General features: G+C 58.2%; 1 protein-coding gene across 1 annotated transcript in view; it reads right to left on the reverse strand.

Annotated features, from left to right (window-relative positions):
• Positions 1–1553: 1553 nt before the first annotated feature.
• Positions 1554–13323, reverse strand: part of TFEB (transcription factor EB) — a 47653-nt gene continuing 35883 nt past the window's right edge. The window contains 10 exon segments of the mRNA XM_024766004.1: positions 1554–2650; positions 3652–3799; positions 4421–4496; positions 5002–5058; positions 5149–5269; positions 6796–6873; positions 7373–7419; positions 7422–7503; positions 7505–7627; positions 7708–7921. Of these exon segments, the coding sequence (XP_024621772.1) occupies positions 2162–2650; positions 3652–3799; positions 4421–4496; positions 5002–5058; positions 5149–5269; positions 6796–6873; positions 7373–7419; positions 7422–7503; positions 7505–7627; positions 7708–7905 (1419 nt within the window). The 5' untranslated portion in view covers positions 7906–7921 and the 3' untranslated portion in view covers positions 1554–2161.

Raw genomic sequence — 13323 nt, forward strand, 5'->3', positions numbered from 1 at the left:
TGGCCTTCCAGACCCTTCCTCCCAAGCTGCAGGTGGTGGCCAGGCTGAAGGAACCTCGGGGCAGGAGCCTGCAGGAAGGTGCAGGGGGCATACTATGGTCTTGAGGGGCTGCTTGAGGAAGCAGGAGGGCAGCTCTCCACTCCACTGAGTCAGTCCCCAGGGTGATGGGGGAGAACAGATGGGGGTAGGAGAGAGTCCTCAATGGCCTGAAGGATGGCCTTGGGATTTCCACACCGCCATGCCTCCCCCATCAGGTATCTCCCAGCCAGAGTCCAGGACCTGCCCCAGGAGGGGCTGAAATGGAGGTTCCCAGGCTGTGGGCAGGTCCCGGGCAGTAGGGTGGCGCCTGGAACTGGAAGGAGGTGCCAGCACCTGGGCTGGCTCCAACTCACAAGGTCATCCACGGCTCCATCTGACCTTGAGATTAATCCCCAGCCCAGCCGCCATCAGCACCCACACACCCGGCCCCCTTTCCTTCTCTCCCGCACACGTTAATTGTTCCATCGTTGATTCAATCTCCCATTCTGCAAGGAGGAAATTGCCCACTTAGCCATTTTCATCCTGGGATTTTTCTTTTTCTTTTTTTTAAATTAGGCCCCTTTGGCCTCATAGGGCCCCATGAGGGGGAAGCCACTTTGGCCTTTGCCTGAAGAGACTGTGGGAAGTCGAGGGAGAACCAGGGAAGGCCCCCAGAGGCCCTGTCCTCCCTCCCTCCCAGAAACCCAGGGCTCAAAAAGCTCCCCCTTCACCCCTCTCTGCCCCAAGCCCATTTCCCCTTCCTGGGTGAGGTCATAAGGTCCCAGGATCTTGGAGCAGAGGCCCCAGGAACTATTGTGCAGTGAGGGAGCTTTAGCCCAGAGAGAGAAAAGGGTTAGTGGGGACCTGACTGCCTGATGGTGCCGGAGCAGAACCCACACCCTGGGCACCACCCAGCGTCCTGTGCTCCCACCTCCTCCCAAACTGGTTTACATGGTCCCTCTTTCCTCAAACCCATAGAAGGATGTAGCCCCTCACTTCCTAGGGAGCCTGTCCTGCTAGAGACACTAAGTCAGAGGGCAGAGGGCCTTGTCCGCACAGATCAGGCAGCCCACCTATGGAGGGGAAAGAACTGGGGGTGGGAACAGGAGAAACATGCCCCCCATCCCCGTCCAGGAGTAGCCTGGACCCACAGTGCCCAAGAGCAGCAGTTAGGAGCAGTAGACTTGGTTTACAAGCAACGGGGTCTCCCACATCACCCGGGTCAGCGGTCTCAGGCCACAGCTGGAGGTGTGAGACCAGCAGGGCTGTGGCGCCACCTTGTGGCCGCGATGAGGGACAAGGCCCCCCGGCAACTCCCGAGCCACCTAAGTAAGGCTAGATCTCCAGCTTCCCATGGGGCAGGGCTGGGGAGCTGGGGAAAACTAGGTGATGGACTCAGTCCCTCCTGCCTGCAGCCCCCTTCCCTGATCCCCATGGGGGCATTTGAACTCTGAATCCAGAAAGGAGCCCCCTGGGTCGAATCCTCCCATCTCTGTTGTCCCCAGACCCCCCTCCAAAGAGACAGGACAAACAGGTACAAAGCACAGTGTTTACTAAAGGCACAAAGTGGGGAGACTGGAGGGGAGCTGCTCTTCCAGCAGTGACCCCACTCTAACTTGAACCCAGCGCCTCCTCTTCTGGCCACCCCCGCCCTCACACCACTTGGTGGGGAGAGCTGTTAGCACCAAAGGGGGGTGCGGGGAGTGCCAGGCTGGAGGACGGGCTTGTTGCCATCAGAGTCCAGAAAGGCAGGCCTGGGCACCCCCTGGACCAGTCACTGCCTCCAAGAAGGAACCTCTGGACCCCTGGTTCCAACGAGTCCTCCTTCATTGGTGGGGGGACCAGGCTCAGAAGGTAAGACCTCGTCTTACCTCCAGCACACCCTGTATCCTCCCTCACCCTCATGATTTCACCTCCGGGAGCCGGGCTGAAGGCCTATTTCTGCCCAGCCCCATCAAGAGGGCTGCCCCTGGGTGGGGGGCTTCCGACCCCACGGACTGCCAAGGGCACTAAGCCCAAACAGGGGGCCGACAGGGCGGAGTGAGGCAGGGCAGGGGCTACTTCACACACAAGTACAGGCTGGAGGGTGGGAGGGAGGTGGCCCTGGCTCTCCCACCCCCCAGGCCCACCCCCGTGGCCCAGGTCACAGCACGTCGCCCTCCTCCATGCTGAAGCTGCTCCTACGGCTGCTGGCTTTGGAGGCCTCGGGGGACATGGTGGAGAAGAGGGGGTCGGAGGCCAGTGGTAGCAGTGAGTCGTCCAGGAGCATGAGGTCCAGATCCTTCTTGGACAGGTTGGGGAACGGGGAGCCATGCTCTGGCCCCAGAGGTTCGGGGTAGCCCGGGGGCCCTTCGTTGCCCCCGCCCCCAAAGCTCAGGCTGTGGCTGAAGTCCAGGTGGTGGAATGGGGACGGTGGCTGGGCTGGCTGGGCTGGCGGGGGCAGCTGGGCCTGGGGGGGCAGAGCCGGCAGTGGCTCAGGGTCGGGGACCTCGGCCCCCAGCAGCAGGGCCTCCCCCGGACCCTCCTCGCTGGGTAGCTCCTGCTTCACCACCTGCTGGGCCAGCTCAGCCATGTTCATGCCCGAGGGTGAGGTGGTGGGGAGGCCGTGCACTCGAGCCTGCATCTCCAGCTCCTGCAGGTGCGGCAGACAGAGGCTGGAGGCGCACACCCGTGGGCACCCGTTGCCCGCCCCCCACCTCCGCTGCAGCCCTTGCCCCTCCCTTTGTGGCACCCAAGACCACAAACTCTCTCAGCTGGGAGGAAGCACAGGGTAGCTCTAGAGTCTAGACCAGTGTTTTTTTCAAACTACAAGTCGCAACTCGTGAGTGGGTTGGGAAACCACTACAGTGAGCCTTAGACCAGCTCTCTATTTTTTTAATTGAAATAGACTTGCCTAGGTTAGACTAGACGAGAAACTATCAGAATGCACTTCATCTATTAAGGATGAGGGTTCTTTCATGAAACTTTGATTTTTCACTTTGAGTATGGCTATGTGTGCCGGACTGTAATGTGAATTGTATTATCTACCATAAGAAATAGAAGGATTTTAAGCTGTAGTCCAGCTGCCCTTTGTATATAGGTGACCAGCCTCAGGTCCAAAGAGGACAAGAGGCCTTCAACACAGAGCCAGGACTAGGCAGCTCTAGGTGGTAGGATGGACTCTCCCAAGCCTTTGTTCTTTCTCTTGTCCCCTGTGGTGATTCTTAGCATTACCCACCATAAAGTCCCAGCTCTCTGCCTCCCACAGGGGTAGGTTTGCCCTTTCCTGCCCCCTTGACGTTAGGTATAGGCATGTGCTTGCACTGATGGAGGAAATGTGAGCAGAAGGGACAAGTGTCACCCTAAGGGTGACACATGGCTTTAAGAGCCAGCTCTAGATGTGCCTGTCCGTCAGCTTGGGTCCCAGAATGAGGGTCTCACGGAACAGGCCCTCCAACTGACATCTGCTGCTTAAAGCTGCTGGGGATTGTTTGTTACCAAGCTATAACATCCTGACTGATACGTCCTCCCTCCTTATGGGCATCATCCCCATGTCTCCAACTTCAGAAGTATAAGCACTGCCCCTGGGGTCAGGACTCAGGCCAGGGGTCAGGAGTCAGAGCTACCCAAGAAGTCCAAGTTCAGGGGCCAGACCTGGATGCGGAGCCAGAGCTGCTTGTTGGTCATCTCCAGGCGCCGAGAGTGGTTCTCCAGCTCCCGGGACTTCTGCAGGTCCTTCTGCATCCTCCGGATGTAATCAACAGAGGCCTTGAGGATGGTGCCCTTGTTCCAGCGCACATCCCTGTAGGCCAGGCAGAATCAGAGGTGCATGCTCAGGGGAGGGGGCAAGTATTTGCCAGGAGCTTAGTGGGTGGAAGTAAAACCCTGTTCGGAGCTTATGTCGCCTCTCCCAACTTTGCCCCAAACCCCAGATCCAGCCAACCCCTACTTATGAAGGAGGCTGATCTCCATCTGCACAGAACGGGCCTTCCCAGGTAACTGTGGGGCTACCACCCACGTCACTAATCCCAGGAACCAAGCAATTTGAAGCAGCCTCCTTCCCCAGGCCTCCCATTCCTGCCACCAAAACCCACACCCACAGTCATCCTTGACTCTCACTACTCCCGTCCCTGGACCACCTCTGCACCAGTCCTGTGGCCTTGCCAAACTTTCCCAGCATGACTCCAGCATGACTCCTCCTTCAGGAAGTACCCCTGACCCCACCCTCACTTCTGGGACGTCTGCTCCTCTGTCTTGAGCCTTCCTTATTTGGGGGAGGGAGGAATCTTCTTTCCCAAATAGATGATAAGCTCTTTGAGGCAGCAACCAAGGGATTCTCTTCCCAGCCCTTCCCCCTGGCGACCAGCAGGTAATACCTGTGAGCTGCTGCCCTCCCTTCCCTTCCTCCAGGAAACCCACTCACAAGTCGTTGGCCTTGGGGATCAGCATTCCCAGCTCCTTGATGCGGTCATTGATGTTGAACCTCCGTCTCCTTTCAACTAAAAGTAACAAATTCCAGGAGGGGCCATTAGGGGGATGAGGACCCCACCTGGGACGAAGGGTCCACCCCAAGCAGGGATGCCTTAGTCCTTCTGGGAAGGAATGGGTGACCAACCAAATGGGATTTCTATGGGGGTGAGGGGGTCGGGGGCAGGTCGGACACAGCTAAGGGGGTCAGGCTGTAGCAGGCGAAGCTGCCGGGGGAAGACTCTCTCTCTCCACTGCCCAGAACTCCTTCCCAGACTCCACGTCCTAAAGAAAACAATCTGATAAACTCATTCCCTCTGAAGTGCTGGGAATTTCATGAATATCTCTTCCCTGGAGCGCCTCTCCCACCCCTTCCTAGAAAGGGCTGACGGGAAGAGGGCTGTGCTGAACCCAGTCACACCAGGGCCAGGATTTTAAAGCCTTGGGTAGGGAATCCTTCCTAGAAGCTGTGCAGGTCAGAGAGTGGCTTTTGAGCCAGCCCAGGTGAGGGGAGGAAGAGGGGCTGGGGAGACTCACTGAGGTTGTGATTGTCTTTCTTCTGTCGCTCCTTGGCCAGGGCCCGGCTCTCAGCATCTGGAGAACAGGAGAGGAGAGAGGAGCTGGGAGGGGAAGGGAAGCGGCAGGACTCGGGAGCTGGGGCGCAGGGAAGCAGCGGGCTGGTACCTGTAAGCTCTCGCTTCTGGGTCAGGTCGGCTGGGCAGGAGCTGCTGGTGACGCCCACCAGGGAGGTGGTGACCTGGGGGTCTCCACTGTACACATTTAGGTGACTGCTGGACAGGGGCAGCTGCAGGGTGAGGTGGGGAAGGGTACCCGATGAGCAGCCCCCTGTCTTCGGGGGGCTCTCCCCAGGGCCCATCGTCCCAGGATTCCCCGGGACACTGGGGGAGGCTGTGCTGGGGTCACCCAGGGCAGAGTCCAGAGCTGAATAAGAGGCAGCCCCTGCCCTCAAGGAGCAACCAGCCAGCGCTGGGAAGCAGCTGGAGAGAGAGGAGATAGTGGGTGAGAGGATTTCCCCCAGGGCCTTTGGAAGTCAAGGGGAGGGGCACCTAATCTATTCTGGAGTATCTGGAAGGTTTCCAGAGGGCGTGGTGAGGAAGGGCACTATAGGCTGGGGGATGGCTGAGCTGGGAAGCAGCCTGGACACAGCATGAGGTCAAAAGCACCTCAAGCCGAAGGAGCGCAGTGGTGGCGGGGGAGTGGGGGGAGATCCTGCCGGACGCCGGAGGGCAGGTTCCACTTGCAGAGGCCCTGGGACTTGGTGATGAGCAGCCATTGGGGGTTTACACGGGCCCCACAGGGACAGGTTTGAGCTCTGGAAAGATCTTCCCAGTTCCTGCCACACATTCACACAGAGCAAATCACAGGCCCAGAACCCTGCAGGGTACCCTGGCCCCCACTAAAGGGGCCAGACGCTGTGCCCTCCTCCCTGGCCTCCCAGCCCCCGATGCCCCTGCTGGCAGCAGGCTTCCGACCCACTGGCCCCTGCCAACTCCTGATGAGCCCCTGGGCACTGTCACCAGGCAGTGGGGATTGAGGACTGACTCCTTGACTTCCCCCAGCAGCATGGGCTGGGGCCCAAGAGGCAGGAGTGGGCAGCTAAGGTTCAGGGATCTCCAAAAAAAAGGGAAGGGGACGCCTGCAATTCCACCTGCTCAGTGTAAGTACCTGTCCCCCTTGTGCAGAGCTAGCCCCCGATTTCTTGCCTTATCTAATTTTCCCACCAGCCCGTGGGTAGAAGGCATCATCCCAGGGGCTCAGAACACTTAAGGGACTTCCCAGAGTCACAGCCAAAGCCAGAATCGAGGCCGCTTGATTCCAAGCCTGACCCCTTCCCACCTGCCCTGTCACCTCTGCCCAGGAAGCCCAGAGAGCATTAACGCTGCCAGGAGGCTGCCAGAGGGAGGGAACGGAACCAGCCTGAAACCACTCGCCCCTCGGAGTGAGGGACACGGGCCTGTGCTTTCTGGGTCCTGGGCTTGGTAGAAGAGGGGGCCCCATATCTCAGAGAAACTCATCAGCTCCAGGCCTTCCTGGGGCCACACTGCTCCCCTCAGTACCAGTGCCTCCCGCCCCACCTCCGACCCAGGAAGCCTTCCCCAGCCACCTCTCCCCCCAAGCCCCACCACACACGCAGGCTAAGGTGCACTCTCTGGATTCACAGCTCTGCGGGACCCTGGGCCCTCGTCACATGATTTGATGGAGGTGACTCTCATCTCTGTAGGAGATATTCTAGTTCTCTCCAGGCTCACAGCCGCTGTAGGGCCACTGCCCCTCCCTCTGACACACCCACCCCGCCCTGGCCAGCAATACCGTATTGGGAATCTGAGTTTCGGGATTGATGAAGCCCAGGACGTCGTCCAGACACATAATGTTGTCGATGACATCAAACTGAAAGGGAAAAAATAGTCCATATTGTGGGGTGCCTACTCAGAGAAAGGCAGGGGAAAGGGGGCACTGGGACAGCCACTGACCTGAAGGGACCTTGGTGCCCACCTCACCCCATCTGCTCACCTGGGGGGGAAGGAAACAGACCCAGAGAGACGATGAGCTGTCCAGGTCCCCCAGGCCCCAAGGCCCAGGCCAGGGCTCTTCCCAAGGAGCCAAGTTGGCCAGGCAGATGGCTTTATATACCTTCTGTCAGGACATGGCTTTGCAAGTGTGCTGGGCATTCCTGTATGAGTCTCTTGTTTCTCCCTAGCAGAGGTTTCCAAAGTAGGGGTGTTTCTCCTGGGAGACTGGGTCTCCCTGAGGGCGGGGCCGTGTCTCCCCCCAGACCTGGGCTCCCTGAGGGCAGTATCTTGCCTCTGCCATTAGACTAGGAGTCCCAGGAGCACAGCACGTGGCCCCAGCTCTGCTGGTGGCAGGCACCGGCCAGCTCCTCACTCACCTCCCGCTCAGGGTTGGAGCCGATGTGCAGCATGGCCATGGGGCTGTTGGGAGCACTGTTGCCGGCTGAGGACGACAGCACGTGTCCGGCCCGCACGCCCGGGGAGGCGGCTGGCAGGGGCTTTGGGGAGCCCTGAGCAGGGCTGATGTGGGCAGCAAACTTGTTCCCGTAGGTCTCAGACAGGTACTCCCGCACCTTCTGGTCCCGGGACTGCTGCAGGTGGTAGGAGGTGGGGTTCTCCAGGTAGGACTGCACCTGGAGCCGGGAGGAGGTAAAGGGCTCAGGGCGGGGGCTCCAAGGACCGGGGCGAAGGGACAGGGTGGAGCAGGCCTTACCTTCAGCACCTCCCCGGGCACGGGTGGCGGAGACTGGAAGTGGACGGGGGTGTTGATGGCGGGGGTGGGCGGCGCCCCCAGCTGCTGCTGCTGCTGCATGTAATGCACGACAGCCTGCTGCTGCATGCGCTCCCGCTGCTCCTCCTGCTGCGCCTGCTCCCGCATGAGCTGCATGCGGAGCCCGATGCGCGACGCCATGGTGGCCGCTGGCTCCCTGCGGACGGGAGGGGGCAGTGCTGTGAGGGACGGTCCCCTTCAACGTGCGTGGGGTCTTGGGACTTCCCTGGTGGTCCGGTGGCTAGGACTCTGTGCTTCCACTGCAGGGGGCCCGGGTTCCATCCCTGGTCAGGGAATTAAGATCCCCCAAGCCACGCCGTGCAGCCCCAAACAAACAAAAAACGTAACAAAGCGCACGGGGTCTTGGGGAAGAGGCCAGGACAAGGGCAACTGCATTTTACAGGAGAGGGGAAGGGGTTTGCCCAAGGTCACCAAGCAAGTGGATGACAGAGACTTAAACCCAAGTCTGCTGGTTCTTGGGCCAGAGATGGAGACTCCCTCCAGGTCAGCCTCCCAGACTTGAAGTCCACCTTGACTCCTTTCTCTGTCTCATGCCACCTGGTGAGCCTCCAGATCGGGCCTCAAATACACCCTCCTCTGCCGCTGCCTCGCTGCCCCAGTGTGAGCCCAGCCTCTGCTATGCCTCACCTGGCTTCCTGAAGGCGCCTCCTAGCGCCAGACTCCCTCCTGCTTGCCCCATGACATTCTACTTGCAACTCAGTAATTAGAGGGGTGCTGTTAAAACCAAAGTTAGATCCTCTCCCTCCTTCGGCTCAGAACTCTCCATGGCTCCTGTTTCACTCAGTGTAAAAACCAAAGTCCTCACCATAAAAGCCCTCTATGATCTGTCTCCACCTCATGATCCCTGTGACCCCATTATCTCTTACTCTCCTCCTTGTTCCATCTGCTCCAGCCACACCCAATCCCTCAGACATACCAGGCACGTTTCCTACCTCAGGGCCTTTGCACCTGCGCTTCCCTCCGCCTGAGGTGCCCATCCCCCAGACACCACCATGGCTCATTCCTTCACCTCCACTACTCAAGTGGGTCACCTCCTTACAGAGACCTTCCATGACTACCCTATTTAAAACTGCAAACCCCCCACCAGCCCGCCCCCCACTTTATGCTCCTTCCCTGTTTTGTTTCTCCATGTCACTTACCACCATCTTAAATATTACACATTTTTGCTTAGTTATTTCAATTCATTCTCTATCTCTTTGTCAATAGGAATGCAAACTCCCCTGAGGGCAGGCATTTTGTCTGTCTTGCTCACTGCTGTGCCTCAGGCTTCTATGAACATGTGCAGGGAATGGTTACTATTTATGAAGCAGCATTGGCCATACAGCAGCGAGCCAGCTGCAGTCCCTGAGCTCCTGGCATCTACAGGCCAGTAAATGAGAAAGGCAAGTCCTCAGGCCACTGTAACCCTGCACAGGGAGGGCCACTGCAGGGCACCTGGTCCTCCCAGGGCCTAGGGAGAGCTTTCCACCACCCAGCACATCAGCCCTGATCTTTGAAGGGTCTCAGGAGGACAGGGGACTAAGGCCTATTTGGGAAGGGGGCAGGACAGGACAGAATGAGTCTTGCAGCTGGTCGCACTCTGTCCCTAGCCCACTGAGTGACCCTGGGCACATCCCTCCCCCTCTCTGAGCCTCCATCTCCCCATCCACAAGATGAAAACGTTGGACTGGGTGATTTCTAAGGTCCTTCCCAGCTGGGATGGGCTGAGACTCTCTGAGAGGTGCAGGGGCCCTGGGGGTGACCAGATGCCATAAGGTCCTGACAGGGGCTGCAGGGTCCCCTCTCAGCGATATTGCAAGAGGCGGTACAACTTTGTAGTTGAGCAAGTGCTACAAACAGGGCTTGAATCTCAGTTCTGCCACTTCTTTGCTGTGTGACCTTGGGCAAGTCACTTAACTTCTCTGAGCCTCAGTTACCTGACCTGTAAAGAGTTTCAGAAGATTGGTGAGAGCGTTAAATGAAAATAATGTGTCTTCAACAGTGTACAGCACTTGGTAGGCTGAGCGGGTGAGTGATGGATCAGCACAAGATTGGAGGGTCAGCCACAGCGTAGACCAGACGCCAGAGCTGTGCCCAAGGTCCTAAGAATGAGACCAGACCTCTGGGGGTGGCAAAGGAAAGCAGCACAGGCTGACATGTTCTGCCTAATGCCAGACATCAGACTAAGTCAGCATTAGCGGAAGGTACTGGCATATATTCAGTGAAAATCACCGGATCATGGAAATAATAATAATTTGCATCTATCTGAGCATTTACTGTGTGCTGGGCACTGTTCCAAGCACTTTAACCTCAAACAGCCCCATCTGGTAGCTTTGGCTATTATTCTCCTTCTACAGAAAAGGAGAAACAGAAGCACAGGGAGGTTAGGTCTCGGGCAGCGGGGACAGTGCTGGGACCCAATCCCACATTCTGGCTCCCCAGCTCATGATGGGTGAGGGTGAAGGGTCTTCAGACCATCATGTCTCCATTTAGAGCTGGGAAGGCATTTGTCCCAGGTTGGACATCTGGTTGACCCAGGGCCGCCCAAGCCACCTGACCCCCGAGCCAGGGCTGCTCTAATCACCCTGCATCCTGCCCTACAAAGTGGAGCAGCGCTACCCAGCTGGAGGGCTGAGTACTCAGCGGCCCTAACCTTACCTCCCTTCCTCCCTTCTCTGTCCCCGTAGGCCAGGAATTTGTGACGAGGCTGCCTCAGCCCCAGGGGTCTCTCTGCCCAGCTCCCTAAGGACAGTTCCCAAGGAGAAAGGAGCAGACACACCCTTTCCCCCCCTCCTCTGTCCTGTAGCAGGGCCACATCTGCAGCCTCCATCTCTGTCCTGGGCTCCTACAGAGGGGTAGCCAGTCTTTGCCTGCACTGCAGCCCTGCAGACCTCACAGGCTCTGACCCCAGCCCAGCTCACTCCCCTCGCAGCTGCACCCCCTGCCCGCTCACAAATGCAGCGAGCCCCTCCCCCTCAGGAACAATCTAACTTCAGTTGGCCCATGGGGGCAGGGGTGGGGTGAGGGTGCAGACACCGAGCCTGGCAGTGCCAGCCGGCACGGGGAGGACTGAGGGAGAACGAGCCCCTTGTTTCTCTCACAAAGGGCTGGGCGCCCATCCTGGGCGGGGCGAGAACATGGGCTCAAGCCTGCTCAGCCTCTCACTGCCTGCGCCAGCCTCAGTTTGCTCATTTGTAAAATGGACGCAGGAATCCCTGCCCCACCACCCAGCCGGGGTCTGTGAGAGCCTCCTGGGGGAGGATATTGAATTATGAACCTCAGCTGTCTGTGTATCAAAGAGTGTCACAAGCCTTAGCCTGTCCCCGGTCCTCTGTCAGAAGGTGACTCTCCCACCCCCAATCCTGTTGTCAAAGTTTTCACCCCCCTCGCAGAGCTGCTGCTACCTGCAGAGTCCCAGCCCCTTGCCCTGGCTCCCAGCCTGGGTTGCTCTAAGCGTGGCCAGGTGGGATGGGTGTGGGGTTAAGGGCGGGAGTTGAGGGGTGAGGGGATCCAAGGGCGGATGGGGTGGTCCAAGAGAGACCCTGGGGGTGCTAACACCCCCCCAACCCCCAAGCACTCCTGCTCACTCAAAGCCTAAGGGCCACTCGCAGCCTCCCCCAGTGCCCAGTCTGGTCAGGAAGGGCTGAGAGGAGGAACACGGGAGATCTAAAATGCCCCAGACCCTCCCCACTGTCTGACGTCAGACCCACCAGGCCTGGAAAAGGTCCACCGTGCATGTACTCGGTAACACCGGGAACTCGAGTGCCCACTACGATGCAGACCCTGGGGCTAGGGTGTTTCCCTGAAGAACCTTCGCCCCTGTCCCCTCCTCCTGAGGGGACCAGGGGGTCTGATGCTCCAGAGAATTCCTGCCCCTGCCCAGTAGCATGGAAAACATAGCAGGGGCTTAAGTTGTAGCCGAGGCAATGAGAGCTGCCCCCATCTGTACCCTCAGAGTCCACAGGTCGCCTCTGCTGAGGTTCCCCCAGAGCCTCCCACCTGCCTCTACCTTCCCTAAGCTGTGTCGGGGATCTAGTTTAGTTGTGACCAAAATGGACTTCACAGTCAACAGAGGTGGCCGAAGTGCCTGCTCTGCCCATATTGGCTGGGTGACTTTGGGAAAGCCACTTAACCTCTCTGTGCCTTGGTTTCCTCCCCAGTAAAATGGAGCCAATAATGGCACCTGCCTCTTGGGGTCGTTGTGAGGATTCAAGGAGACACAGTGAGTGTGCAGAACGCACCTAACAGAACAGCCCTTAGGTGTTGATAACGGGTGGCTCCTGGCTCCCCTCCGAAGCTGTGCCCTCCTCTGGTCAGGGGCCTGAGGTGGTTTCACACCAGCCTCCCTCGTCAGTCATTTACGCCTTAGTATGAACAGGCTGGTCAGAACCTTTTCCAAGGGAAGATGTGGACAGAGGGAGGGGAACGATGGGGAGAAATCAGTGGACTCCATGAGGAGACGCAAGGAGAAAGAGGGTCCCAGGACAGAAAGGTCTCAGATATAGGAAAGAAGATCTCAGAGATACAGCACTGAGTGGACAAATCAAACTGCAGAATAAAATGTACAGCCGGAGCCCACTTAGGCAGGAAATGAGTAAATGTGTAGAAAAGACTAGAAGAATCAAGATGCTCTTTGAATCCTTGCCATGGGTCAGGGCTGGGCTGGGTGCTTTTCAACTATTAACTCATCTGTTCCTCACAACAACCCCAAGCGGTGACGACTATTATTGCCTTCAATTTTCAGGGAGAAACTGAGGCACGGAGAGGTGAAGTCACTGGCCCTAAGTTACACAGCTGATAAGTAGCAGAAGGGCAATTTGAACCAGGCAGCCTGGTTCACAGCCCCCACGTTTTATCCACTCATCCGGGCACCACCCCCAACACCCAAACTGTTCACTGTGTTACCTCTGGGGAGAGGCAGTAGAGTGGGGAGGCGAAAAGAGGGGTTTTTATAGTTTCTCATTCCACTTTCGAAGACTTAACTCCTAGGATGTGAAGATGCGTTACTTGTGTGATTCTTTTAAAACAAGGGAAAAGGAAGTAGGGCAGCTTCTAGGGGTTTGTGAGGGGCCCAACCTGCTTCCAATCATGTCCGAAGTTGGGTCCCCCCAGCTCCACCTGGAGTCTGGCCCGAGCCCTGCCCTGCTCAGCGTGATGGTTGTGAGGTCAGCTGAGGACCCCCGGTGAGGATACCGAGTGGCCTCTGGAGGCAGAGGCCAGGGTCAGAAGCCACATGCCAGCTGGAGCTGGAGGGCCAGGACCCAGGGCCTAACTCAATTTCCACTAGAGCCCTGACACAAGCCTTCGGAGGGGACATGATTTTCATGGAGGGCCCCCCAAAAAGCCCTGAGCCGAGGCACCTCCCTTCAATTAATTGTGGGGCCTGAACTGCCCTGGGGATTTTTCTGCCTTCCAGATGATCCTTTAAAAATACGAGCAGAGGGCTTCCCTGGTGGCGCAGTGGTTCGTGCCCCGGTCCGGGAAGATCCCACATGCCGCGGAGCGGCTGGGCCCGTGAGCCATGGCCGCTGAGCCTGCGCGTCTGGAGCCTGTGCTCCG

This window comes from Neophocaena asiaeorientalis, unplaced genomic scaffold, assembly GCF_003031525.2.
Source record: "Neophocaena asiaeorientalis asiaeorientalis breed wild unplaced genomic scaffold, Neophocaena_asiaeorientalis_V1.1 scaffold46, whole genome shotgun sequence".
Taxonomy (NCBI): Eukaryota; Metazoa; Chordata; class Mammalia; order Artiodactyla; family Phocoenidae; genus Neophocaena; species Neophocaena asiaeorientalis.